The following is a 26,581-nucleotide window of genomic DNA, read 5'->3' as shown; positions in this document are numbered from 1 at the left end:
CCTGGGATCTCTTAGTTCGTCTATCTTTTTTAGCCCACTCGTGTTTTTCATGTTACATGAATTTTGTCTGAGTACATATAATCAGTGCCTATCTAACAACTTCCTGTTAATGGACTCAAACCCATGCTGTACTTTTTTTCATTTTCTGTACATTTGTTTTATATGAAATGATATTTACTTCGTTTGGCCTTCACAATGGCAGTGTCGTGACTCAAAGGTGTGTACTTGCCAACAGGTTAAACTCATTCCCCTGTTTGCTCTGACTATTATGGGCAGCAAGAGTAATGTCCAGGACTCCGTCTGACAGAGGAGAATTGTCTGTGGTCAGAGAGAGGGCCAGTGTCCATCTCTGTCCATGTCAACTCACTTCATCATTGGAAAAGAAAAGTGCAGATCTGTGTCCTTTGCTGTGATAAATGCTTCTACCTTTCTCATCAATCTCCCTCCTCCTTGTTGTCTTTTCCCTTTTATGCTGCCAAAGTAAAAGGCCAGAGGACTGGGAGGAGTCGATATTTGTGCACCACAAAGAGTGCGGCTACAGGTTGAGAGACAACATCCATTTCCACATGTACATCAGCACCTCGCCGTGTGGAGACGGGAGGCTCAACTCTCCATACGAAATCACCGCTGACCGTAAGAAACCCTCCCTTTCTGTTTCCTTGTTTTCCATAAAGTCGACATCATTCAATGAATAAAACGCAGCTATTTTAATACACATACAGTGGGGCAAAAAAGTATTTAGTCAGCCACCGATTGTGCAAGTTCCCCCACTTAAAATGATGACAGAGGTCAGTAATTTGCACCAGAGGTACACTTCAACTGTGAGAGACAGAATGTGAAAAAAAAATCCATGAATCCACATGGTAGGATTTGTAAAGAATTTATTCGTAAATTAGGGTGGAAAATAAGTATTTGGTCACCTCAAACATGGAAAATCTCTGGCTCTCACAGACCTGTAACGTCTTCTGTAAGAAGCTTTTCTGTCCCCCACTCGTTACCTGTATGAATGGCACCTGTTTGAACTCATCATCTGTATAAAAGACACCTGTCCACAGCCTCAAACAGTCAGACTCCAAACTCCGCCATGGCCAAGACCAAAGAGCTTTCGAGGGACACCAGGAAAAGTATTGTAGACCTGCACCAGACTGGGAAGAGTGAATCTACAATAGGCAAGCAGCTTGGTGTGAAAAAATCAACTGTGGGAGCAATCATCAGAAAATGGAAGACATACAAGACCACTGAGAATCTCCCTCGATCTGGGGCTCCACGCAAGATCTCATCCCGTGGGGTCAAAATGATCATGAGAACGGTGAGCAAAGATCCCAGAACCACACGGGGGGACCTGGTGAATGACCTGCAGAGAGCTGGGACCAAAGTAACAAAGGTCACCATCAGTAACACACTACAACGGCAGGGAATCAAATCCCGCAGTGCCAGACGTGTTCCGCTGCTGAAGCCAGTGCATGTCCAGGCCCGTCTGAAGTTTGCCAGAGAGCACATGGATGATACAGCAGAGGATTGGGAGAATGTCATGTGGTCAGATGAAACCAAAGTAGAACTTTTTGGTATAAACTCAACTCGTCGTGTTTGGAGGAAGAAGAATACTGAGTTGCATCCCAAGAACACCATACCTACTGTGAAGCATGGGGGTGGAAACATCATGCTATGGGGCTGTTTTTCTGCCAAGGGGACAGGACGACTGATCCGTGTTAAGGACAGAATGAATGGGGCCATGTATCGTGAGATTTTGAGCCAAAACCTCCTTCCATCAGTGAGAACTTTGAAGATGAAACGAGGCTGGGTCTTCCAACATGACAATGATCCAAAACACACCGCACGGGCAACAAAGGAGTGGCTCCGTAAGAAGCATTTGAAAGTCCTGGAGTGGCCTAGCCAGTCTCCAGACCTCAACCCCATAGAAAATCTGTGGCGGGAGTTGAAAGTCCGTGTTGCTCGGCGACAGCCCCAAAACATCACTGCTCTCGAGAAGATCTGCATGGAGGAATGGGCCAAAATACCAGCTACTGTGTGTGCAAACCTGGTAAAGACCTATAGTAAACGTTTGACCTCTGTTATTGCCAACAAAGGTTATGTTACAAAGTATTAAGTTGTATTTTTGTTATTGACCAAATACTTATTTTCCACCCTGATTTACGAATAAATTCTTTACAAATCCTACCATGTGGATTCATGGATTTTTCTTTCACATTCTGTCTTTCACAGTTGAAGTGTACCTCTGGTGCAAATTACTGACCTCTGTCATCATTTTAGGTGGGGGAACTTGCACAATCGGTGGCTGACTAAATACTTTTTTGCCCCACTGTATAATCCATTTTACTGCTGCCATTCTCTCAGTTTCTCAGACAGTGTCTTACGTTATAAAGAGATCATTTTCTCTGGCAGACTTTCTGAAAGCCACCGCTCTCCTTGTATTATTTCACAAGAAGCTGCCATCCTTTTCATGTCACATTCTGTCTTTGGCCTCTTTTCAGTTGCACCGTGCTGACTAGATGACATTTTATTGCTTACCTACTGAATATAAATTGTATATTCATTTAGATGGTTTGCCCAGCAGTTTTCTGGTGGCCTACGAGTTCAGAAATGTAATCTGGTCCTTCGCTGACTGACGCTGCTTTTTTAAGCTCTGCGAGTACATGCTACAGCGCAGTGAAATTTTCATGAAACCAGCACTGACGGAAAGAAAGAAGGAGAAAGGCTGTCATTAGAGAGAGCTTTTATACTCTTTAGGCATTAAACCTTTTAAATGTAATTCTGTGCGCTCTCACAGATTACAAAATTACCGAGCACCTTTTCCTGACAGTTCTTAAACATTTCTGAGTTAGAAGTCGGCGCTTAAGTTTTAGCTGCTGTCAGATCAGCCGAGGAGGAGAGAGGAAAAGGAAGAGCGTGTCACTGTGGGGTTTAAAGTTCAAGAAAGGAAACCAAAACAGCGATTGCATATGTACATTTGGTCAGAGTGCAACGAAGGCGTATATATTGCTATAGAGTGTCACAGGGATGACACGCAGCGAGAGCTACAGCGGTACGGGGAGAACATGCAAACTGCACTCAGGCATGATCCAAACAGTAAGAAACATTTGACTTTAACTACCACTGTCAGCACCTGTGGAGGTCATGCTAGACTGCACGCCCACGCTAAACTAGGTGAAATTGTCTTAAATGGATCAAGGAACTTGCGCTCTTGCTAACAGTGTCAATAAAGCAAGGATTTCTCTGTCAGTTTGAATAAAATAAAATAGAAACTTTCAAAAGGGCATCGCTCCAGGGAGAAGGCTACCTCCTCCCTCCCAAAAATCACAGCCCACGCATTCATAAACAGTCCAGTCACGTGTTTGCTTCATTAGCAGTAAGGAAGCAGGCAGTTGCAAACTAATACGTTTAATTCCCTACTCCAAACTTTAAACTTGCATATCAGTAATGTTTTCTTGTTTATCTGCTTTTTCTGTTATACCTTTTGAAAGTACACAGCTTCATACACACAGATTGTAACAGCTGAGAGCTTTGCAACTCATGCAAACAATTCAACTCCTACTTAAGACGTGCTGTATATTTGCATGTAATGTATTTAAAGACATATTGGAAAACCCTCTTGACTGCTGAGAGATGAGATCTGCGACTTCAGTACTGGCAGACTGCATGACGCTGGCTGGCGTTGTGTAGTAAGAAATGATTTTGTAAAGTAGTAAAACTGCGATCGTGCGCATTATTCTTTCAGTGCACAGCAGCAGACACTTAATGAGGAAGCATCGGAGTCACCTGCGGACTAAAATCGAGTCAGGCGAGGGGACGGTGCCGGTGCGTTGCCGGGGACCCGCCCAGACCTGGGACGGTGTCCTTCAGGGTGAACATCTCATCACCATGTCCTGCACAGACAAGCTCACCAGGTCAGTGCGCTCACGTGTTCCCAACATTTCCTGCGCTTAAAGTCACATTTTCTTGTGTGTGTCCAGAATAACACACACATATCCTGCATCCATTCTTTTTTTAAATCCACCAAGGAGGTTGTGGTTTTGGTTGTGTTTGCATGCGCGCCATCATTCTGTCTGTAAACACGATAGATTGAAAAGTTTTGAATCAATTCCTGTAAAACCTTGTAGGCATGTCAAGTGGTGTCATGTTAACAAGCCAATCAAATTTGGTTTATATCCGCCAAAGTCTTCAAGATCAACTTAATGATTTATTTGTCAACAAAAAGCCTTATAACTTTGAAACTATGATTCTTACAAGTGGGTCACATTTGACCTCTGACCTCATTTTTTTCTTTCGACTTGGCTCCAAGTATTCTCAAGAAAAAGAGAATAATTAATTAGTTAGAAATATTCTGTACTATTATATAATTTAATGAGCTCAAGGAATTCATTTCCAGTTATTATACATACATAATGTTTGTGTAATCACTGTAAACAGCTGCCATGCTGTTCTTATCTGATTTTTACCTGCATTACAAACTTGTTCAAGTATGTTTCGAAAGAACAAAGAAAACAATTAATATATACAAAATACAATACTGTTGCCTTAAAAGTCCATTCTGGCCAGAGAGTGAGCTTCCTTGGCAGAGCTTTCCCTCGCTGCCCTCGCCCACTCTTGAGATTAAGTAGGTTTGTCTCACAGGTTTTAGTTTTGACTTTTGGTGATAGATACACTTTTCAAAAATTGCTACTTTTGTTCAGTTCGCAGCTTTGACTCATAATTTGTTTTTATGCCTCATTTATTGAAATCATAATCGAATTATATGAGTGAGCACTGCAGTTATTACTGCATGGATTGTGCTCGTTTAAAAGAGAAAAGAAAAGATAAAAAAAAACCAGCTCACCCCCTTCACCCGGGAGATGTCTGGTCTACTTAAGAAATGAAAGCTAAAGTGATTGGTGGAAAGGTTAACCTTATTAGGAGATTAGCTTCCTTATGAGAAGGAAAGATCTCTGTTTAAATAAAGCACTTTTAGATGTGATGCAAGGAGAGGGTTCTCTGATATTTACCTAATGCATCAGTGTGTGTGTGTGGGATGGTGTGTTAACATGAGCTGTGCACAGTGAGAAATCTTTTGTAGTCCGGGGGGGGGGGGGGGGGGTGACTATTGATTTCCCATATGTGACTTGAATAGCTAATCCCATACTAATGAATTAGTGTATTAATCGCGGCTTTGTTTAGATCTGCAGTGCTGCCTGTTATTTAGCTAACGTATTAGTCATACAATCCTTTACACACTGTGGTGTATAGTTGGTAAAGGCTGCTATGACTAATATTCCAAACTCAAGGCTTCTGCAGCCCACTTTAGGGACAGAGAAACCTCTGTGGTCTGCCCAAACCCGTAATTACCCGTCTTCTGTTCTCACACTTGTAAAAACCAACAATAGGTGCTCGCTTTTTGTTGCTACTTCTCTTCGTTTTCATAGATTAATTTTGCTGTTGCTGTGAGCTGCTTGTTGATAATAATTAGCCATGAAAGACTTTTCTTTTGCCACCTTTTCAGTACCATTTCTCTAAAACTGATGAATTCTTCTGTCAGTTACAATTTCCAAACAATTAAGTGAAATAGAAAATAGACCTCATGTCAAAAACTGGTCAAATAAATGAAAATTAATGCACAATTAAAATGGTCTTCATTGTAAATATTAGATTACTCACCTAGCCCACCTGAAGTGTTGGTTCTGGACTGCAAATTTTAGCATTGATCTGATGCCAAGTAAATACAGGGCTACTATTGCCGATACCGATACCAGTACCGATACTTTAAAATGCCCAATTCCAAGACCAAGTTATGATTTATGAGATGTGTAATTTTCAATTTGAGCACAAAATGGCTGTGATGATTTTTACTTTCCGTAATAATAAGTTAAAACAATAAAACACACTTTTAGGCTTTTTATGTGTATTTGAGACCTAGGATGTAAATAAGCTTTTGGTCAGTTTTTGTTGTTTATCATGCTATAGCCTATAAATAAAATAGACATCAATCGTCAGTCAACACTGACACGTTTCATTAAACATGTTTGATGTAAATTTTTTCTTTTCTAAAAAAATATTTAATACAATTTATTGGGCTATGTACCTAAGTTAAAGGATAGAAACAAAGTATTGACACTTTCGCAGTATCGATCTGATATCAATATCAGTATCGATACCAATACCAGTACTGCCCATCTCTGACCTGTAGTGCCGTCACAGCCCACTAGAGGGCAGCAGTTTACAGTTGAAAACTGTGGTTTTAATCACTTCTAATTCATTGATTTCTCTTATTCCTGGCACAACAGTGTTAGATTAAAACAGACTCAGTGACTCAGTAATATATGATGAGAGAGCAAAACTACTATAGAACCCATGTCCACATGTTGTCAGGCCAGTTTAGGACAGATGGCCACGATACATCAGGACAGCTTTACACTTCTGCCTCCAGCTTCACGCTGTCCTTGTGTGAAGAGTGGAGGCTTAAGTGTGGTCACACTGGAGGCTGCTACACATATTCAAAAAACGTAATAATGTTAAATATATTTCCAAATACATTGCAAATTTAAAGTGGTGAGGTGGTATTAGAGGTGATAAGTGATTATAATGATTCTAATAGTAAATAAATCTGTTATTATTATGGCTGTGCTCAGTTTCTGCTGCAACATTCAGATGGTGGGGTCAGAATTTTGCATAAACATCATGAAAGCATGGAGCCATCCTGTGCTGATGGTGGTGCAGTAGTGTGGGGATATTTGCCTCCTTTATACACCACCTGGATGGCCTGGCAGAGGCCACAGGCTAAAACACGTTGATCGGGTAATAAAGTCATTCTTCATACCACTAGTGGTGGAGCTTCGGCCTCTTTAGATTATTGCTCTTCCCCAGTGCACCTTGGAAGCAGGTGAAGTTGTGCCAGAAATTTCCTTTGTGCTTGCAGCAGGATAAAATGCTGTGTCACAAAGCTCAAATGTTCTTGAACATGACAGGCAGTTCATTGAGATCTCAGTCCAGCAGAGCGCCTTTTGGATGTGGGGGAGCAGGAGATTTGCTAAATGCATGTGCAGCTGAAGAATCTGCAAGCACCTGTGTGATGCTGTCATGTCAACATGACCCAAAATCTCTGAGGAATGTTTCCAGCATCTTACTGAACCTAGGCCACGAAGAGGCTTTTGGTAGCCGAATAAGCTGTTTGGCATTGGCAGAGAAATTTGGCAAGTTTTTCATGGGAGCAACCAACAAATGCATTTCCCTTACAAATGTGGCACCATTTAAGGAAAAATAAACTTTCACACATGATAAGATTTATTGCCAAGAAGCATCGTTACAACAAAGTAATAATCGCTCAAACACAAATTTCTTTACTTTTTACATGTCACAAACAGTTGATTGTCTCCAGTAAAGCCATTCCTTCCCACTGAAATACTCCAGATTTGCTAGCACGGCTAAAAACATTCACCGCTGTACCGAGTAAAGAAATTCAACAATTGTAATTCTTCTCTTCTACACCTGACGTTCTCTGAAATATCTGAAATCAATTTTTAATATAGTCTCAGTTGTTCTGCCACGATTCTGCCTCAACAGGAGCCGAACCCGTGAATTTAGCTTAGTAAGCACCACGCTGTGCCAGCCGAGCCGTACAGGACTACAGCTGAGCCGCTGCTGCGCGCGCGTCACAGACACAGAGAGAAAGAGAGAGCGCACGAGCGGAGAGGTGAACCCTTCTCCTGTGTAGCCGCTGTTAATTTGACCAATTTGATTCAGTTGGCCAGGGGTGGAGATGGTGTGATTAAATCTACCCAGGTCACCAACAGGGGTGAAAGCAATTACTTTACAAAAAAATAGAGTGACGGGGGAGGGAGAAGGGACAACCCTGCTTTCCTCCCCCACCGCCCACCCGTTCACCACCTTCTTCACCACATCCCGCCCGGCCAGACAGCAGACGCGCTCTCACTGCTCCACAGCTTCCTCTTTCCTCTTTTTTTATATCGCTGTAAATGATCGGTGGCCATCGTTAAACTGAGTGGGTCACAGAGGGCCAGTTTATCAAGGTCAGGAGTGGAAGGTGGAAGTGAGAGGAGCTTAGAGCTACAGAGTGAACACACACACACACCAGCACACACTGCAATCTTAAAGCAATCCCCTGGATACTCTTTTTGTCCTCTGTCACGCTCATTTTGCAACCTCCCATTACTTTTTTATTCCCCTCCACTTCCTCCCACTTCCTGCACTTTATTATCGTTAGTTCAGCTTTTGACCAGAGGGGATATTAGGATCTTTGCTCTTATCATAAACACAGCTGATAACAGTGGCCGTTGCATCGCCCGCCGATTGTCGTCGTGTTTTCTTAAGGCCGGGGCCTCGGTGAAGATTCTTCACTAATATTTGATTCGAAGCCGACAGCTGGATTTAATTGAGGGGCCTAAATGGCTTTCATATAACGATGATGTTCTCCATTCCACCGCAGTTTTATGCAGATGAACACATTACTTTAATGGTCGGCGTTTACTGAGGGTGGGAGAGAGAGAGAAAGAGGAGGTCCTCTCCCTCTCCTCTCTCTAGATTCACACGCCCAAGCCAGATGGCTGTCTTTTCTTGCATGAGATTAGAAGATGTTTCTGATTCACGGTGTCGCTTTCTGGGTAAATTAATATTTCAGGCTAAAGTATTTTCTGTTTGGGCGTGCGCGCGTTGCTTTTTGAACAAAATTCCTCCTCTCTGTTTGGGAAGGAAGGACAGATCTTGGTGACAGATTGCAGGTAAAGCAGAGGCGGGCGGGCTGCTGCTTTGTGTGCCCATTTAAGTGATTCCCAGAAAGCCGGTGGTGTGAATTGACTGCTTGGGGAAGCAAAGGAAGCTGTAATGAGTGATTATTAAGCTGGGAAGGGGTGGTGGGGGGATGCGGGGTGTAATTGCATCCATGATAAGGAGACATTGATTAACAAAAAGAACAGTGATGTAAAAATTAGAAGCCTCCGATGTAACTCCAGCACAGCTCAGGTAAACAGCAGGATTCCTCCTCATTTATGAAGGGCAGGGATTATAATAAACACGCTAATTATCATTCTATATGTATAAATTAGCATCTGCTGCTGGCTACACTTTGAGGTGCCCACGTGGCCTGCGGGATTAGCCCCACAGTGATTTTGTGTCACTTGTGGCTCGCTAAACAAACCACAAGGAGATCCGCGTGCAGCGAGCAGTCGACTGAGGCTCTCCTGCAGCCCTGCAGTGTATTAACCTCCGTGGCACTGATGAATGCACACGTGGTAATGTGTTGTTCCAGGTAATGAATGCTGATGTACTGACCTTTGGCGGTGTTGTTGTTGGTGATGACGGTTTGTGTTTCTGGGGGAAGAGGACGTTTATGCGTGAAGAGCGTGTGTGGTCACTTGCTGCTATTCATCACGTCCCACATCGAGATAATGATCAAATTGTCTCCACCTGTCATCAAAGCTCTCACACCTGCCTCGTTGTCTCGTTTTCCCCACTTTGCCTCTCTCTATCCACCGCTCCACCCCTCCATCTCCTCCTTCTATTTCGTATCTTTGGCCAACTGTTGTGTTTCGTTTCTCCTTTCACCCACACACCTCATCCTACACTCACACCTTCGCCGACGTTTTCACGAATGCTGTTCCTTCCATCCTTTCTCCTCTCTTCCCTCCTTAACTTCTTCTCTCTTTTCTTCCTCCCACCTCCTCCCTACCCCTAGATGGAACATCCTTGGCCTGCAGGGGGCATTGCTGAGCCATTTTGTGGAACCAGTGTACCTGCATAGCATGACCGTTGGCAGCCTGCGTCACACGGGCCATCTGGGCAGAGTTCTGAACCAGCGTCAGGAGCGCCTGGGCCCACTGCCTGCCACATACAGACGCAACCAGCCCCTGCTCAGCGGTATGACCACAACATAATCAGCCACACAGCAACTCTGGGCAGTAGCTGTAAAATACACTCATAAATACACTCTATGCACTTTGGGAAGTCTCCACACAATAGAAAGTGACACAGTAAAAAAATCTTTTCAATATACTTTTACTTTTTGCTTCTGAAGTAGCACATAAAGGTCTGAGGGTTTGTTTGTTTTTTTGTCTGCTTTAAGTTTGGAGCTTCTTTGGGTGGCATTGCTTTAAACAGGTCCCAAATGTCAAGATTGTGATGTTCATTATAATTGAAAACTACATGGAAAAAAATACCTGATGTGGGGGATCTAATCCAATGTAGCCCACTGGATTTGGACTTTGCATTTTAAAATTTCAGTGTTAGCATTATAATAATAATAATAATGATAATAATAATAAAACATTTTATTTGAGGGCGCCTTTCTAAAACCCAAGGTCACCTTACAAAGAGAAAAAGACATCAATAAAACACTTGATTAAAATAGATTCAAATAAATTAAAATACAGAAACCAGCAAAATACAGCCACAAACAACAAAATTAAAAACACACACACAAAAAAACTACTATTTGCCAGCAAGTAAAATCTGTATTAAAGAGAGTAAGCCAGTTTAAACAAGTTGGCTTTGAGTTGTGATCTATATTTCTTAAGGCTGAAGGAAGTGAGTTCCTCTGTGACCCATAGTGATCCGGGAAGTAATAAGACTATGGACAAGGATGGGGAATAGGGAATAAGGAAGGGATGAAGTCGGTTAATGTTACGTAAGTGAAAGTATGCAGACTGGGCTATGTAATTAATGTGAGACTGAAATGAGAGAGTACTGTCAAGTATGACACCCAAACTCTTTACCTGCGGGGAAGGAAGGATGGGGGATTTTCAATATTAATGGAGAAACTGTGAGATTTGGTTAAGGTAGAGGCTGTGCCAACGAGTAACACTTCTGTTTTATTACCGTTACGTTTGAGAAAATTGGAGGAGAACCAAGATCTGATCTCCATAAGACAGTTCAAGAGGGAGAAGGTGGAAGGGATGAATTAGGTTTGGAGGAAATGTAGAGCTGGGTGTCATCAGCATAACAATGAAAATTGATATTATATTTTCAAAATATTTGGCAAAGAGCGAGCATGTAGATAATGAATAAAAGAGGCCCTAATACTGAACCCTGGGGCACGCCAGCAGAAACAGGATAGAGACTTGAAGAGTGGGATTTAAATTGGATAAACTGACTGTCCTGTTAGGTGGGCTATGTTCAGCCTAGTGTTCTTGGGTTATGCCTGTAGTCCTCTCCACCTACACCCTGTCATCCATATACAGTCAGATCGTGTTTCAAAACCAGTGTTTTGTGGGCCAAAATGACAAAACCAAGGCTTCAAAATAATAGTCCATTAACTTTATTGATAACTTTAAAGTCTATGGTAGGATAAACATGTAGGTTCCTCTTTCAAGTGTAAGAGCAGAAGCTAGCTAGCTTGATTAGCAAAGTACATTCATAGCTCCCAAGTTATTCTGATATTACTTTGGATACTAAAAGTACATGTTTGAGTCTCCTGTAAAGAGATCTTCAATGTGGATTAACTCACTTTCGGAAACAACAGGTTGTTTCTTGGGAATACCCCTAAAATATCCTTAAACACAAGCACCAGCCTGTAGCCTACTCACCAAAACTGTTAAAACCCACTAAACATGTATTCTGTGCTTGGATCACTTTCAGCCTTTTCTGTAATTCCTCTTTTCAGCTTACAGTCTGCTTTCTATTCTCACCCTGCCTTCATATAGCGACTTACCCACACATGCTTAGAGATCTGCACTACATAAATGTCCTCGTGTACAGTACTCTGTTTTCACGTATTCTTTTTAAGGAATGTCAGCTACAGGCGCGATGCAACATAACAGATCATATGTTACACCCCCTTCTCACGCACACACAAACACACATTCTCGCACTCTTAGCAAACTCGTACACCACTTCTTCTCTACACTTACATTTTGCCAGTCAGACAAGCAAAAACTAAGAAGTTGTTTGGCGCGTCTGCTTCCAGGGCTCCGCTGAGACTCGAGGCTTGTGTTTGTAGTGAGGATGAATGCTGGAAGAGGATGTGAATGACACCCAACTGGTAGAAACTGCATCAGCCATCACTTCAGATCTAGGCCAGGCAGAGCCGCTGAGCGACAGGCACGCACAGAGATGTAGGACACATTTGGTTGTTAGGGATCACTGATATAAACAAAGAGAGTCACAGTCACTTACAGGGAAACACATTATATCATATCAACAGCTCTCTGTGGCTAACATCTCCATATCTACTATACATGGCTTTGCATGCTCTTCTTGAAGGGCGCAGGGGCTCTCTGGTTGCCTTGGTGGCGAAGATTTTCTGAAGCCCGTCCTTATCGAGATTGATAATTGTGCTGAAATGTCCTCTGGTGATGGTTGCTGGGATGAATTTATCACTGAACCCTCAGACCGCAGCCTCAGCGAGCATTTCTCATGATTTGGCTTTTTAAATGGAGTCATTTGAGTCTTTGCTTTTAGATATTACAAGCTGCGGTTAATATTTGGAAAATTGTGGTCAGGTTTGATCTTTTTGTTCATCGTTCTTCCTTATCCCGTTTTTTATCATAGCTGCAAAGAGTGTTTAATGACTGTTATAGGTTCTTTTTCCCACCAGTTAAATACTAATGCTGTCGAATGTCCTTTACGCCATTTCTTGAGGTTTCCTGCACATGCTCTGTCGTCCTCTCTAACAGTGATTGTGTGTTTTCTGTGTGTGTGTGTGTCTCAGACTGTCAGATCTTTGCACCTGCAGTACTATGAGTAGTTTATTGAAGGGTGAAGGCAGGGAGAGAGATGGACAGAGAGTGGAGATGGCCCTACGCCAAATCAATGTAATCACAGCCCTTATCGGACAGCCATTCAATCTGAGAGGGAGCTCGTACCGAGAGAGAGACAGGCTGAGGAAAACAAGGGGAGACAGCAAGGCAGGGCGGGAATAAAGAAACGCAGAGCTTCGCTCGCATTCAGATGTCTGCACGTGTATCGCCCCCTCCCATTCCTCTCATCTCCTCCGCCAGCCTTTCATTGCCTCTGATGAGCTCCCAGGCTATTGTGAGTCCAGGGTTATTTAAAAGCGACACCCCCAGAAGAAATTCCTGGGGATCGCAGGGCCCGTTCTTATCACACACAGCCAAAGCGGCTCCACCTGAACCCTGAGGGCCAAACGCATCGATGGACCGACTTGTCCTTCACTCCTCGTCCTGCTGTTGAGCGAACGCAAACTGTGGCGGGGCTTTGTTGTTTCGGGATAAGAGGAATCGGAACAACAGCAGATAAAGGAAACATTAATAATGTTCGTGCTCCACTTTTGGAGCTTTGCAGATAGATCGGTGCACATGCATGTTTTACAGCTACACCCTCTTTTCTCCACGTGTTGAAATTCGTATTTTAGCTTTTGCTGTTCTGAGGTCTGATACATATTTGCATTAAGATGATGTCACTGTGAGGAAAGTTACTTGAAAAATGTAATCAGTTACTCATTACATATTAACATCAAGTAATCATCGGCAGTCCATCAGTGGTGCTGTTAAACATTTGATCCTCTGCTGAATTTATAAGTTTGCTCACTTACAATAAAATGATCAGTTACTATTTTTTATTTGTTATTTTTTGGGGAAAGAAATTAAGAGACAGAATATCAACCTAAAATCAGTTTTTTTTAAAAAAAAGAAACATTACATAAAAATTATAAATTAATCTGCATGTCATTGAGTCAAATAAGTATTTGATTTCTGACAACCCAGCTACTATTCTGGCTTCCACAGATTGGCTATATGTCCATGTGGCACACAGATTGCAGTCAATGAATGAATGAATGAATGAATCAATCAATCAATCAATCAATCAATCAATCACAGATACTCCTGATCTCAGCTCATTATTTGCATAAAGCTCAGCTGTCTACAGTATCAATTTCTTCCATTCCATCTTCTCCACCACCATGGACAAGACCAAAGAGCTGTCGAAAGACATCAGTGACTGCAGATCTGCGCAGGCTGGACTGAGCTACAAGACCATCAGCAAGAAGTTTGGTAACAAGGTGACAACTCCTGGTGTGTTCATTCGGCAATGGAAGAAATTGAAAGATGATGGTTCATGGGATGATCATAAGAAAGGTGACAGATCCTCAGCTGAGACCCCAATCACCACGAACCACATTGGTAACCTACTGCACCATAATGGACTGAAATTTTGCAGTGCCTACAAGGTCCCCCTGCTTAAGTAGGCAAATGTACATACCCGTTTTAAGTTTGCCAGTAAACATCTAAATGAGAAGGCTTAGGAGAAATTGCAGGGATCAAATAAAACAAAATCAAGCTCTTTGACGTCAACTTGATGTCTCATTTTTAGAGGAAGGGAAATGCTGTGTGTGACCCAAAGAGCACCGTCCCCACAGTCAAGCAGGGAGGTGGAAACCTAATGCTTTGGGGCTGATTTTTTGCAAACTTTACCACACTAAGACGCCAATGAAGGTGGGCATGTACCATGGTTGGTCTTTTTGCAGGTCTTTAACCACACTGGAGGGGTTTCAAGCATGAATCCCTGTTTAAGGTCATGCATAAGTATCTCAATTGGATTTATGTCCAAACTTTGACTAGGCCACTCCAGCTGTTCGTAGTTTTCCCCAGTTTTCCTCCAGCCTTGATTTGCTGGAGTTCCAAAGTCCTAAAATGCCTTTGTAACCCTTTCCAGACTGACGCTGCTGTTCTTGAGTTGCTTTAGATTTTGGCATGTTGTGTTGACTTTTGAGATATTTTAGTCTACTTCGCTTTGACAAAGACTTTCTATTTAAAGGATTTCCTGATCCAACAGGTTAACGAGTGCTCAGGCCTGGGTGTGGCTAGTAAACTGAACTCAGCTTTCCAAAAAATGTGGTTAATCACAGTGAATTCATAAGTTAACAAGGGGGACTGTTACTTTTTCACATAGGGCAAATAGAGTTTGATAGCTTTTTTCCCCGTAATGAATGAAATCAATTTAAAATCTGCATTTTCCCTTTTCTTGGCTTACCTTTCTTTAAAATCTTGTCTTTAAATTATGTTTATAGAAAGTGTTTTAAAGGATTTGAGCCAGCAACTGTTCATTTATAATCCAGTCGTTGACACAGAAAATGAGTAAGTTCCTCTTTTCACATACCTGTTGCTTCACTTCTCCTCCACTTCTTCTCCACCCAACAAGGCACACATTTACAGCCCTGCAGCACTACAATAATGCAGGATAGATGCACTGTGTACACATGAACGCACAGCAGCCTCAGATATTAAGCTGCTCCTGTGTGTACTGTACAGTTCTGAATCCCATAACCAAAGGCTTTAATTCTGCCTTTTTCATGTCTGCCAAACACTTCCCAGAAGAGAAATTGATCAAGTCCTCAATGGAGGAAACATCAAATTGGCTATTACAGAAACAGAGGAGTCAAGCCCATTGAAGGGAAGAAATGAGCCATGAATGGAGCGAGAGGAGTGGAAAAAAGCAGGATGGATAGGAGGGTCTTTTGTTCAAAGAGGTGTGTCTGCACAAGAGAGAAGAGATGGGTAATACATAAGAGACACGGAGGATTGTTACCGTGGCAGGCGATTCATTCCAGCTCCAAGGAGCAACAGAAAAGGAGAGGTGAGATTGGTAAATGGAAGAGTGAAGACAGGAAAATCAGTGTGGAAAAGGAGGAAATGATCTGCAGGCATGTATTGTGGTATTGTAGATCTGGTATTGTAATATAACAAGCTGTCTGTCAGGCGATGAGATCAGAAGCAACTGTTATTCAGCCGTCACAGAGACTCTGCCCGTTGATTTTCTATAAGGGGAGCCTTTAATGTTGCATGATGTAATAAATAACTCAAGCTGGAATCAAAGACAGCGATTCTTATAGCTGTGATTATTAATGCTCCAGTGTGCAGAATTTACAGGGCTCTATTCCTAGAAAAGTAATACAGCATTGATTTTATTTTTCATTAGCATATAATCGCCTCTAAGTACATGTCTTCTATCTACATAGGGAGTGGGCCCAGTATGCTTCTGTAGTAGTCCAGAAAAGCCTTCCAGTTCTTTAAAGGTAGCTTTACATAAAATACAGCAGTTATCAATGGATAACACATGATCTCAATTAGTGTACATACAAATATACAATCAAAATTTAGTTCTAGGAGGCATTTGTCCTATGTGATTTAACCACAGACTGCGTATGACAGATGGCTGAGGTACCCATTTGTTTGTGGACCAACAATGTGAGGTCTCGCATTTGGCATGTTGGCCTTTGTCATGTCGGTTTTTAGAGGCAGAATGTTTGGAGTACAAATTTATCAGCTACTACAAATTAGTTTAGTTCACATCTGTGAACTGTGTGGGTGCGTCGGTCAGACATGGATAAGTGCTAATTAAAATGGTAAATGGCCTGTATTTGTATAGCGCTTTACTAGTCCCTAAGGACCCCAAAGCGCTTTACACATCCAGTCACCCACCCATTCATACACAGGTGATGGCAAGCTACATTGTAGCCACAGCCGCCCTGGGGCGCACTGACAGAGGCGAAGCTGCTGGACACTGCCGCTACAGGCCCTCTGACCACCACCAGTAGGCAACAGGTGAAGTGTCTTGCCCAAGGACACAACGACCGAGACTGTCCAAGCTGGGGCTCGAACCAGCAACCTTCCGATTACAAGGCGAACTCCCAACTCTTGGGAAGAGTTAAATGGGAAGAGCAGGCTACAACAACAGCTGGTTATAAGCTAACATTATGCCAGCTCACATTAGACCCGAGTATCCTTTCCTTTTCTTTCCTTCTGATAAACATTTTGTTTATATTGTCACATTGTAGGAGGATTTATTTGCTAAATGCCTCAGTCAAACTGTTACATCTACTTCCGAGAAAGTTTCATGAACGAACTGCAGCCAACGGCAGCAAAAACAACACTGCTACCTAACAACTCACTTCAGTATGACTGTCATCGATCAAAAGAGAGCTTCTCCGGCTCATTGACCTGTACCGGATCCTTTCAGAAAGTTTTACAGCCTCTTCCAGAGTAAATAAAGGTGGACACTTCTCACTCTGCATTGACAGCTGAGGTAAACAGCAGGCTGGAAGTGTTCCTTAGAACTGGATTTGATCGGTAGGCTGGTAGAAATATGCCGACTGGCCACAACTATTATGTGGAATAATCTAAATATAGTTTTGATCTCTTTTGGCTGACTGAAACATAGCAGCTAGGATTATGTACTTGAATTGGGAGGGGTACAAAAACAGAACTCAGTTAACCGCAATCTGCAATCTACTGACATCTAGTGGTGAGAATTTGACACCCTCTGCAAATCTTTAATACATGAGATAATTTAATGGTTAAGTTGTAAAGCAATCCACACCCGTACTGTGTGAAAGGCATATTAGCAATAGAGATCAAAATTTTTCTTGTACCAGGATTTAAATATAGTTATTTCTGCAGTAAAAATTGGCATTTTAACTTGGAAGTCTCTGGGGATTGACTTGCTTTTTGTACCCAGCCTCAAGTGGCCTTTTGAAGAAACGCAGAGTTTGGCACTCCATATTTGTTACATTTTCTGCCCCAGAAAGTGCCGCTTAGATTCAACATTTTCTCCTGCTTCAGGCTGTACAATCGGGTGCGAATCCAAACTCCTATGCAGCTTCTATGAAACGCCCACGCTGGCCTCTCAGGAACATTTTGCCTTGAGCCCTCATTTGCTCCTCACCCTGCTGTCAGCTCTGTTCCCGCCACAGGCCCAGCACCTCTGCCAGCGCCTGTGTTCTCAGTGCAGGCAGCTAATTCTCTCCACGGAGGCCGTGTGATCGCCGCTCACCTCCACTTTCCATCTACCGCTGTCTCTCTTTCACTTTCCTCTGCTGATCACTTTGTGTGCTTTGCTGCGAGGCTAATTATTTCAAAAAGAAATGTAGAGAGTGGAGAACAGAGTGACAGTCCAGTGTAGGCAGCAGTCGATCTTAGAGTGTGGAGATGATATTTACAGCATAAAAAGACATTGCTTATGTGCTTCATTCCTTTTCCAACCTGCTCTCTAAAGGTGTATCAAAACTATAATACTTACATAGCCATCGTATCGTTTTTGTGCATCCCTGCAAACCTGTATGTCTTCCAGCCTCAGAGTGAGGCGAGGGTGGCAGAAGGTTAAACCAAATAACAAAGCAAAGGTTCAGAAAACATACAGATGCAAAATTTCACTCACAAAACCATGTGACATGTCATGATGTCATTTGTATCTTCTTGTCTTCCACATAGGCTTGAGCAGTGCCGATTATCAGCAGCCGGGGAAGGCGTCGTGTGTGAGCGTCAACTGGACGTTGGGTGACGCACAGTTGGAAGTGGTCAACACCGCAACTGGACGGAGACGAGACTCAGGGACACCCTCACGTCTCTGCAAGCACGCCCTGTTCACCCGCTGGAACAGACTGTACCGCAAGGTGAGGGAAGGCACCTGTGGCGAAGGTCAAGTGGCTGAGACCTTATGACACCAATTCACAACAACAGTCACCTCGAGGCCCTTTATATAGTAAATGCCCTACAAAATACAATATAATGTTAAAAAAAACAACAACAATCAGACAAACCCCCTATGACCAAGCACTTAGCAATCGTAGGAAGGAAAAACTCCCTTTTAACAGGAAGAAACCTCCACAGAGGGACCAGGATCAGGGAGGGGCGGGGCCATCTGCTGTAACCGAATGCAAAGAAGAAATACTTGCATGAGCCTGGGCAGCATAACTAAGGGGGATTCAGGGTCACCTGAGCCAGCCCTAACTATAAGCTTTATCTAAAAGGAAAGTTTCAAGCCTGATCTTAAAAGTAGAGAGGCTGTCTGTCTCCTGAATCCAAACTGGGAGCTGGTTTCACAGAGGAGGAGCCTGAAAGACGAAGGCTCTGCCTCCCATTCTACATTTAAATACCAGAGGAACCACAAGTAAGACTGCAGTCAGAGAGTGAAGTGCTCTACTAGCATAATAAGGTACTAGAAGGTCTTTAAGTTATGACGGGCTCGTTAACTACTTGACAAACACCACATCAGTCCAGATCAGTGACTCAGATCATCTGCCTAGCAGACAGCTCCTGCAGTGCAATAAAGCATTTCTTTGAGCCTTGATACAGTTAATACAGTGAGATATATATAAGCTACCTCAGGGTTGCTATGAAGACATAAATTAGCAATAAACACAAAAATAATTTTTCTTGTTTCAGTTTGAAACCTGTTTATTTCCTTTTGTAAAGTTGAGCGTTCACTCTCAGCTCGGGCCTCAAGTGGGTATTTGAGGAACTGCAGTGACCTCCAGATGAGCTTAGTTAACTCCAGTTTTATTCGATTCATCAGAATCACTGACTCTTTCTGCAGGACTTTCTCACAGCAAACATTTAGACTCGATGTTTTAGAGAAAACACCTAAACGGAACGCGGCGCCCGTCACACTAATAATTACACCGTTCTTTTGTTTGCTATGATGTGCGGAAATGTCTGCTGTGGATAAAGTTCCACCAATTGAAAAGTGAATTAAAAATAAACAAAACACTGCCCACATTGTATCTTTTAGTTCCCAGAAAAATATTACGATGTCCTATTTAATTAATATAAGGCTGAACAATAATCACATCTTACAAGTTTCAGCGCTCTGTGCCCTGCAAGTGCTCTCGTGCAGCAAAGCCAAAGGCATCGCTCAGTTATTGCTGGAAACAATATGGAATCCACTGCTATTAGGAATCCCGTGCGCACAGCCGCTACACACAAGCATTAACTACAGTGATGCATGCCAGCAGTCAAAAGGCACAGACACGCGTAGAAGCAGAGAGCTGTGTGCAGTGGAAATGTGGAATCTCCTCTCTGCCGTAGATACATTTGTCTGCCTGGCAACATCTGCTGTCTGTGCGGCTTATCAAAAAGCTGACAGCTCGGATCTTTACCCGCCGCACTCTCATTTCCATTCTGAAACTTTACGTAACAGACACTGCCTGCATCGCCAAATGGCGGCCGTTAAAGCATAATGACTATGAAACCATAATTATTTGGAGAAGTATTCGAGGAGGCCCCCACCCTAAGTGCTCTCTGCGCGCCGCATATAAGGGGCCACGCAAGAGCAGTCGCACTAATCTCCAAAACAAACTTTTGCTCTCTCCCTCTCTCTCTCCCCACTTGTCTCCCTGCCGATCTTCATTGCCCCCCCACCTCCCCCTTCCTCGTGACAATAGGAATGCACAAAAAGCACAGAGAATGTTCAATTGCTTGTGAAATTTAAATGGGGAGATTACACAGCTGTTGAAGCCCCCCTCCACCCTGCGCCTGCTCCCAGCCCCCACCCAAATGCATTTGTGCCGGCTCATTCGCTTTGTTTTGCTCGCTAAACCTTTCGCCCCTCTGCCCCGGCTTTATTTCTCTCTCTCTTTCTGTTCTCCATCCCCGTCTTCACGTCTGACTCCGCTCTTATCTGACTCTCAATTTCTCTCTTCTTGTGTTTGTTTCCCCTCTCCACCCATCACTTTCTCTCCCGGTCATCCGCGCCCTCTTCAGTTGGGGATCCACGCGTCCAGCTCGGCGGACCGCCAGCTCATGTACGGCGAGGCCAAGATGGCGGCGCGCCCTTACCAGACAGCGAAGCAGCAGTGGTTCAGGTCTCTGCAGGAAATGGGCCTCGGCACCTGGGTCAAAAAACCCCCAGAGCAGGAGCAGTTCCTGCTGTCGGACTGAGTGAGAGAGAGAGTGTGTGTGAGGGTGTGTTTGTTTAAGCATCTCTTTTTTTTAGGGTCCAATGAGTCTATGTTTCACAACCCAGTTTAACCTCTAAACTCAAGGCTGTCAGCCCAGCATGTGTGTGTGTGTCTGCATTTCATTCTCCACGTACACCCAGGACGGCAGGCGGAAGGTTGACTGGACGTCTGAAAAGAAACGGGACACGAGGGTGGAGTTGGTGTTCTTTAAGCACACAAACACACGAGTTTAAGCAAACTAAATGTGACCCACCACCACCACCCCCAAGCTCTTCTGTGGCTGTCAGGGAAGGGTGGGGTAACCTTGAGCGGGGATGAAAGGCAGCCACTATCTTGTCATCAGCTATTTCCGGGCCCCAAGGCTCCCGCTGAGGAGTAGAGCCACGGGGGAGAGAGCGAGACAGACAGAAGCAGAGGGAAAAAAGAGAGGGAGAGGTCCTCGTCCAATTACCGGCCCTGTCAGAGTGACGGGTGATAGAGAAAGAGGAAGGGAAGAACGAGTGAGGAAAAAGAAGGACGGAGCGTCGCTTCAGAGCTCACCTTTCTCTCTCTTCCTCGTTCTATCTCTGTCCTCCTCCTCTTAACTCACCCTTTGACTCTCCGTCGCTCCCTTCTTTGCCCTCTTTTCTGTCTCCTCCCTTGCCTCCACCTCCTCGTCCTTCTCTCCTCACCTCTCCCCGCCACGCTTGGAGTTTAACATGACACGAGGACAGGTTAATACACCACCCTTTTTTTCCCCCATCCCTCCCTTCCTCTCATCTTCACCCCTCTGGGTAAAAAGAGAAAGCGAGGTACATAAACGCAGCCATTACAGCTTGCCCTGAGTGCGTGGAGTGATGGAGGAGAAGGGGGAGTGGTGTATTTACTCTCCTCCTTTTGTCTTTTGACCTGCCTGACCTGAGTTTTTGTTTTGTTTCATTTTTTTCCACCTGGTTTCATGCCCGTTTCCACGCATCTTAATCGCTAATCTTGTCGCCACCAATAGCAGCTGCTTATGGAGGCGAGTCATCAGCCTTGATGCCCCGAGCAAGCTGTCATTCTGTGGTCATGACCACCTTGGAGTGAAGTTTGTTTTGTTTCTTTTTGTAAATTTGCACCTCACACTATTTTATGTCTTTGCATATTTCATGAACGCAGCATTTTACGTGATTTTTTTCCTTTTTTTGTCCTTTTAAATCAGTTAAATGTTTATAGTCTTCGTATTGCTCTGTCATTGCCGTTTTTGTCTCTAGTCAAGGTAGCGCTGCGGCCCAGTTCAGAGTAGTGAGAGTGACATCTAGTGGTCGCTCTTGTGTTTTGTCCTGCCCCTGCTGTGAGCCCCTGTCCTGGCAGCATTACAGTGTCACAGCTGGAGAGCTAAGCCTTTACTGGAGATCAGACGACTGGACACACGGGCGGCTTTACACAAAAACTGCATGTGGAAGAGTTTCTTCTTACATTTGAAATTTTAAAAAGCTGCAGAAGTGATTCTCCACATAAAAATGTGTTTAACAAAATGCTTAAAAACTGGGCAGTTTGCACTCAAACACACTGTGTGACATCCCCTTTTACCTAATTATGCACCCCTGCCTGAGAGACCAGGCCTCAGGGTTTATGTTGCTCCCTAAACCTGGATTTATTATGATCGTATCCATAATGACATTATGATCACCTGTGCAGCACTGAGTGACTGGGTGTTGTTGTGATTGGACTTTGCGATGAAGATTAATAGCACTGGAGCTGCCGTCTATAGGTGACTCTTAGTGACCACCACCTCTGTGGAGTCACTGTATTCACATTCTTTCATTCATGCTGGCAGCCGTTGTTGTGAGCAGCATAATCGCCTTGTTAGATGTTTAAGAAGGAGGCCATTCATCCTTGCTGTTGTCCAAACGGTGAGAAAACGCAGACCGTCAGTTGCGCTTCCTGCAGGCCCCAGATGTGTGTTTACATGTTAGAGGAGGCAAAGTTACCGTAAGCTAGAAGAATGCACCGGGTTTTTTAAAAGTTTCTTGACAAAGTCTTAATATGAGTGGAAACTGTGTCATTGTGTATAAATCCAGCTTTAGTAATGGCAGTTTTAATAGATTCAACTTCATATGGACCTGTTACGCTCATTTCTGTATTTTTATTCTTGCTTTGCATTAGCCACACCATTCTATCTTTATCTTAAACTGGGACTAAGTGCAGCCCGTTGTTATCTGAAATAAGCCATTCTACCTCCTCTCCTGTTAAAGCTCCTTTTTGGAAATACCCTCTGCAGAATTGAAGCTGAATTTTCACCCCCAGGGGGCAGCGATTTCCCCCAGGCTGTGCTGAGGTGTTTCAGATGCATGCTGATGTTTAGCTTGTCCTTCTGGCTACACCCATATCCTCAAAATGCTCCAATCATAGGTAACTTCCTTCTCAAGTTATCACGTTAACAAGATTTTCAGAAAACTTGACCTCTGACCTTGACGTTGAGGTCGAAGTCATCCAGTCTTTAAGTGATGGCGTGATGAACCCTGCTTCCGGGCCCAAACTACTCTGCATTTAATAAGGCTGTTGTGCCTCTCTCGGTTTTTATTACTGCTAATCATTTTAAAGCGCAGTTTTCAAAACCTTATGATGCAACTACAGCCCAGCCCATGCAGCAGCAGTATATGAATGTCTAGCCTCCTATTGATGGATTATCTCAGTGGTTCTCCTGACTGACGTTTGGTCCGTTTGCAGCATCCTGTTTGCAGCATCCTGTCATGTGATTGCATTTGTCCCTAACCACTGTGAACACTCACGTTAACTTTATCGAGTGGAAAAAAGTCCTCCGTTCGTTAGCGTTCATCCTCCAGATTCCCTGTTTGTATTCTGCTAACATAGCTGTGTCGCTAGCGATCACGTAGCATATCATTATATACCAGCTAGCACAACCCTACAAACATCACTTCTGTTTGCTTTCCTGCCTTCATTTATGTGGGAAGTGATAGCAGAGCTGTACGTCTTAATTTGTTTCAGAAATGTTCAGAATGTTCTGTCAGAACATGTTATATTATGTTTAGATGGAAACTAGCTAACTTCCTGCTAACTTTGAACTCCATTAAACTTCATAAATTCTGTTTTCATGGATGCCTGGATGTTAAACTTAATTGTTACGCCTGGTAGAGCAGGAACGCTGATCATTTTATTAGAGATGAAAGAATTTAGACAGTTTTTCAACTCTGAGTGATGCTGCAGTGATCGTTTGACTTTGGGACCTGCAGCAGAGTTTGGGCCCAGACACGGCTAATGACGTCAGACTTAAAGACCGGACTGAGATTCGAACTTGTCCAAGAATTTCAGCAGATACGGTCGGGTAGCAAGTGAAAATCATAGGTGACATCTTGTCTTCACAAAGTTGGGGGTCCATGTCGGCCAATGGGGTGACAACAATACTCAGTCATCAGCCTTTTACAGCTGCGGGGTAAGAAGAACGTGTAAAATGAAGGCTACATTTACTCATGACGCCTTCTTGTGGTACAAATCAGTTTCACACTAAAGTACAGCTCGGCCCTAGTTCGACTCCATTTAATGTCTCGTCTTAAGTTCAATTTGGAAGGTTTGAAACAGTTTTATACAAAGCGATGTTCAGGATATTGAGCCTCTGTGTGAAGCCTGGGTTTTTGGCTCACGGGGATTATTTACCCTGGTATTTAAAACTTTGGCCACGTTTAATACAACCATCAACCACTAGAAAAGTATCCACATCCATTACAGAAAAGCACAAGAGGTCCTCTTCGATGCGCTCACATTTGATGTAGCTAATGCAACATTGTTAATCCAAGCTAGGCTAATGGGAGTTTCAGTGAGAGCACTCCAGTTTTTAGACCTTACCTGTGCTAAAAAAATGCAGCAGACTCAAATCTCGGATTTTGTGTAAACGCCGTCTGTGTGTCAGAACAGAGTTGGTCCTTCATCGCATCGCGCTGCACATTTGAATTTCTGAGAAGCCACATATTCAGACTTGCTTTGTCGACGTTTGTCATCGTTTCTGCACCATGTTCGATAGTGGCTTCATCAGCCATCACACAGATTTTCACACATTTATTTTCAGAGATATAATAAATATAGGCTGTGTCTGAATGGCAATATTCTACAAACAGTGTACATATGTAAAAAAAAAAATAGAAAAAGTATAAAAGACAAAGTTGACAAAGATGTGAAAGAGATTCTAAAATGTCTAATTAAGATGTAAATTAAAGTCTATGAAGAATTGCTGCTAAGGTCTGTAAATTGCACTTCAGTAACAAATACAAAGTGAATGTTTGTACTGTATATGTGAATAAAACCTCAAAATCTTGTAATTTTATTTTGGTCTTTGAAGTTTTTTTCTCGTCACATTTACTGTCAGTTTGATTGCAGGGTGAAAGAGAACGTTTGACCCGGTAGATGGAGAATATTTGGTCTATACTGAGCACTGATATTGGCCTGTTCACATTTTCTCATGGCCACCTTTTTGTGCCATCATATTCTGAGGCTCAGAGCATCCAGACTATTATTAAAGAGGCCTCCCTTCTCCTGCATCTCCCAGGGGAAATCCATGGGGAAATGGTTAATCTCTGTTAAGCTCAGTGGCAGGTGTCACACAGACCAGCCACCAAAAATTAGCCTGGAGGAAGGATCGAGTGAGGACGAAGAGGGGGGAAGTGCAGGGAGTTTAAGGCATGTCTCCTCAGTAGCTTCCACCCCTTCCCCTAAGGCCACGGAGTCGGCTGTGTGCTCAACAATATACATCGTAATTGACAATTTGCTCCAGCGGCTGGTCACAGCCAGCCAGCTCTAATCTAATGGACGAGGACGGAGTGGTGAAGGTCCACAGCATATTCTGACTCCCAGTTTCATGCTGCTTCTCAGTGAAATCTAGGAACCAGAACACATGATATTGTGTCATCATGTAGGGTTACACCAGTGGGGTATGGTCTACAACAGTTTCAGATTTAAAAAAAAAAGATTTTGTTTAAAATAGAAATAAAACGTAATAAATCCTTAATTCTATTCAGGTAGACGGTAAATATTAAAAATGCACTGGGACAAAGACGTTCTCAGTTTCTGACAGATGGTTACAATATGTCAAAACTAAGTAGGGACAAGTGGCTCAAGATTAGCAGGAACATGTGAACTCGTTAAATCTGGGGAAAAACATGATGAACTAGTTTGGAGGGACATTACGCCTCCATCGGAGGCCGAAAGCTAACGGTAACATCATCCACTGAAACGTTGTTTAAGAAGAAACAAATATTACAGAGGAAACTGAACTTGTGAGCAGTGGAAACCGTGCAAACTTAATTTCTTCAAGTTGAACACTAGACCATAATAAGTGTCTGATCAGAGGTGTGGCAGAGTTTTAAGCTGTGTCTCATAGTAGTTTAGTGTACTGCAGATATGAATGTCTGCGAGCTATGTGGGAAACCAGTTTTTCGCACTTGCCTGTTTAGTTCAGAAAAACAATCTTCACAAAATGATGCCACTTTTATTTTTTCAAGTGTACATGTTATTGCCCAGACTTACTAAACCAGCCTCGCGACCTCAACCTTTAATTTCTGCAAAAATATGAAAGCTTCATATGAAAAATTTTAGTTTGTGTTATCCACAGACTTTATTTCAGGGATCAAATCAGAAAATCACTGATTTCAAGATGAGGGACCCACAAGCATAAAAATGCTCTTTTCCAGGTTTCCAATATTATTTACTTTGTTAAGGTGAACGTTGTCTTAACTCAGTAGATGAAAACATATTTATTTACGAACTGTGTGCTTCAGAGAGGCTGCCACATTGTTACTGGTTGGAGATATAATCATAACTTAAATCATTATAACTTGTTGAATTTTTAATCAAATCCCAAGCTTTTTTGCTTTGGTGTTATCACTGATAACATTTTCTGATTTCCATTAGCCTCCTGATTGGTTCTTTCTTTATATAGTTAAGGAGGTGGTGTCTGGGCATCCTGAGCCAAGC

At 43.1% G+C, this 26,581-nt stretch overlaps 1 protein-coding gene across 2 annotated transcripts in view; it reads left to right on the top strand.

Moving 5' to 3' along the window:
- The window catches only part of adarb2 (adenosine deaminase RNA specific B2 (inactive)), a 232,409-nt gene extending 207,545 nt beyond the window's left edge, over positions 1-24,864 (top strand). For both annotated transcript variants that reach the window (XM_080864184.1, XM_080864183.1), the window contains 5 exons: positions 482-633; positions 3,737-3,905; positions 9,680-9,861; positions 18,168-18,349; positions 20,439-24,864. In XM_080864184.1, coding sequence (XP_080720310.1) covers positions 482-633; positions 3,737-3,905; positions 9,680-9,861; positions 18,168-18,349; positions 20,439-20,615 — 862 coding nt within the window. In that variant the 3' untranslated portion in view covers positions 20,616-24,864. The remainder of the gene's footprint in view (positions 1-481; positions 634-3,736; positions 3,906-9,679; positions 9,862-18,167; positions 18,350-20,438) is intronic.
- The last annotated feature ends 1,717 nt before the right edge of the window (positions 24,865-26,581 follow it).

This window comes from Rhamphochromis sp. 'chilingali' (assembly GCF_963969265.1).
Source record: "Rhamphochromis sp. 'chilingali' genome assembly, chromosome: 18".
NCBI lineage: Eukaryota > Metazoa > Chordata > Actinopteri > Cichliformes > Cichlidae > Rhamphochromis > Rhamphochromis sp. 'chilingali'.
This window is presented reverse-complemented; position numbering and strand designations above follow the sequence as displayed.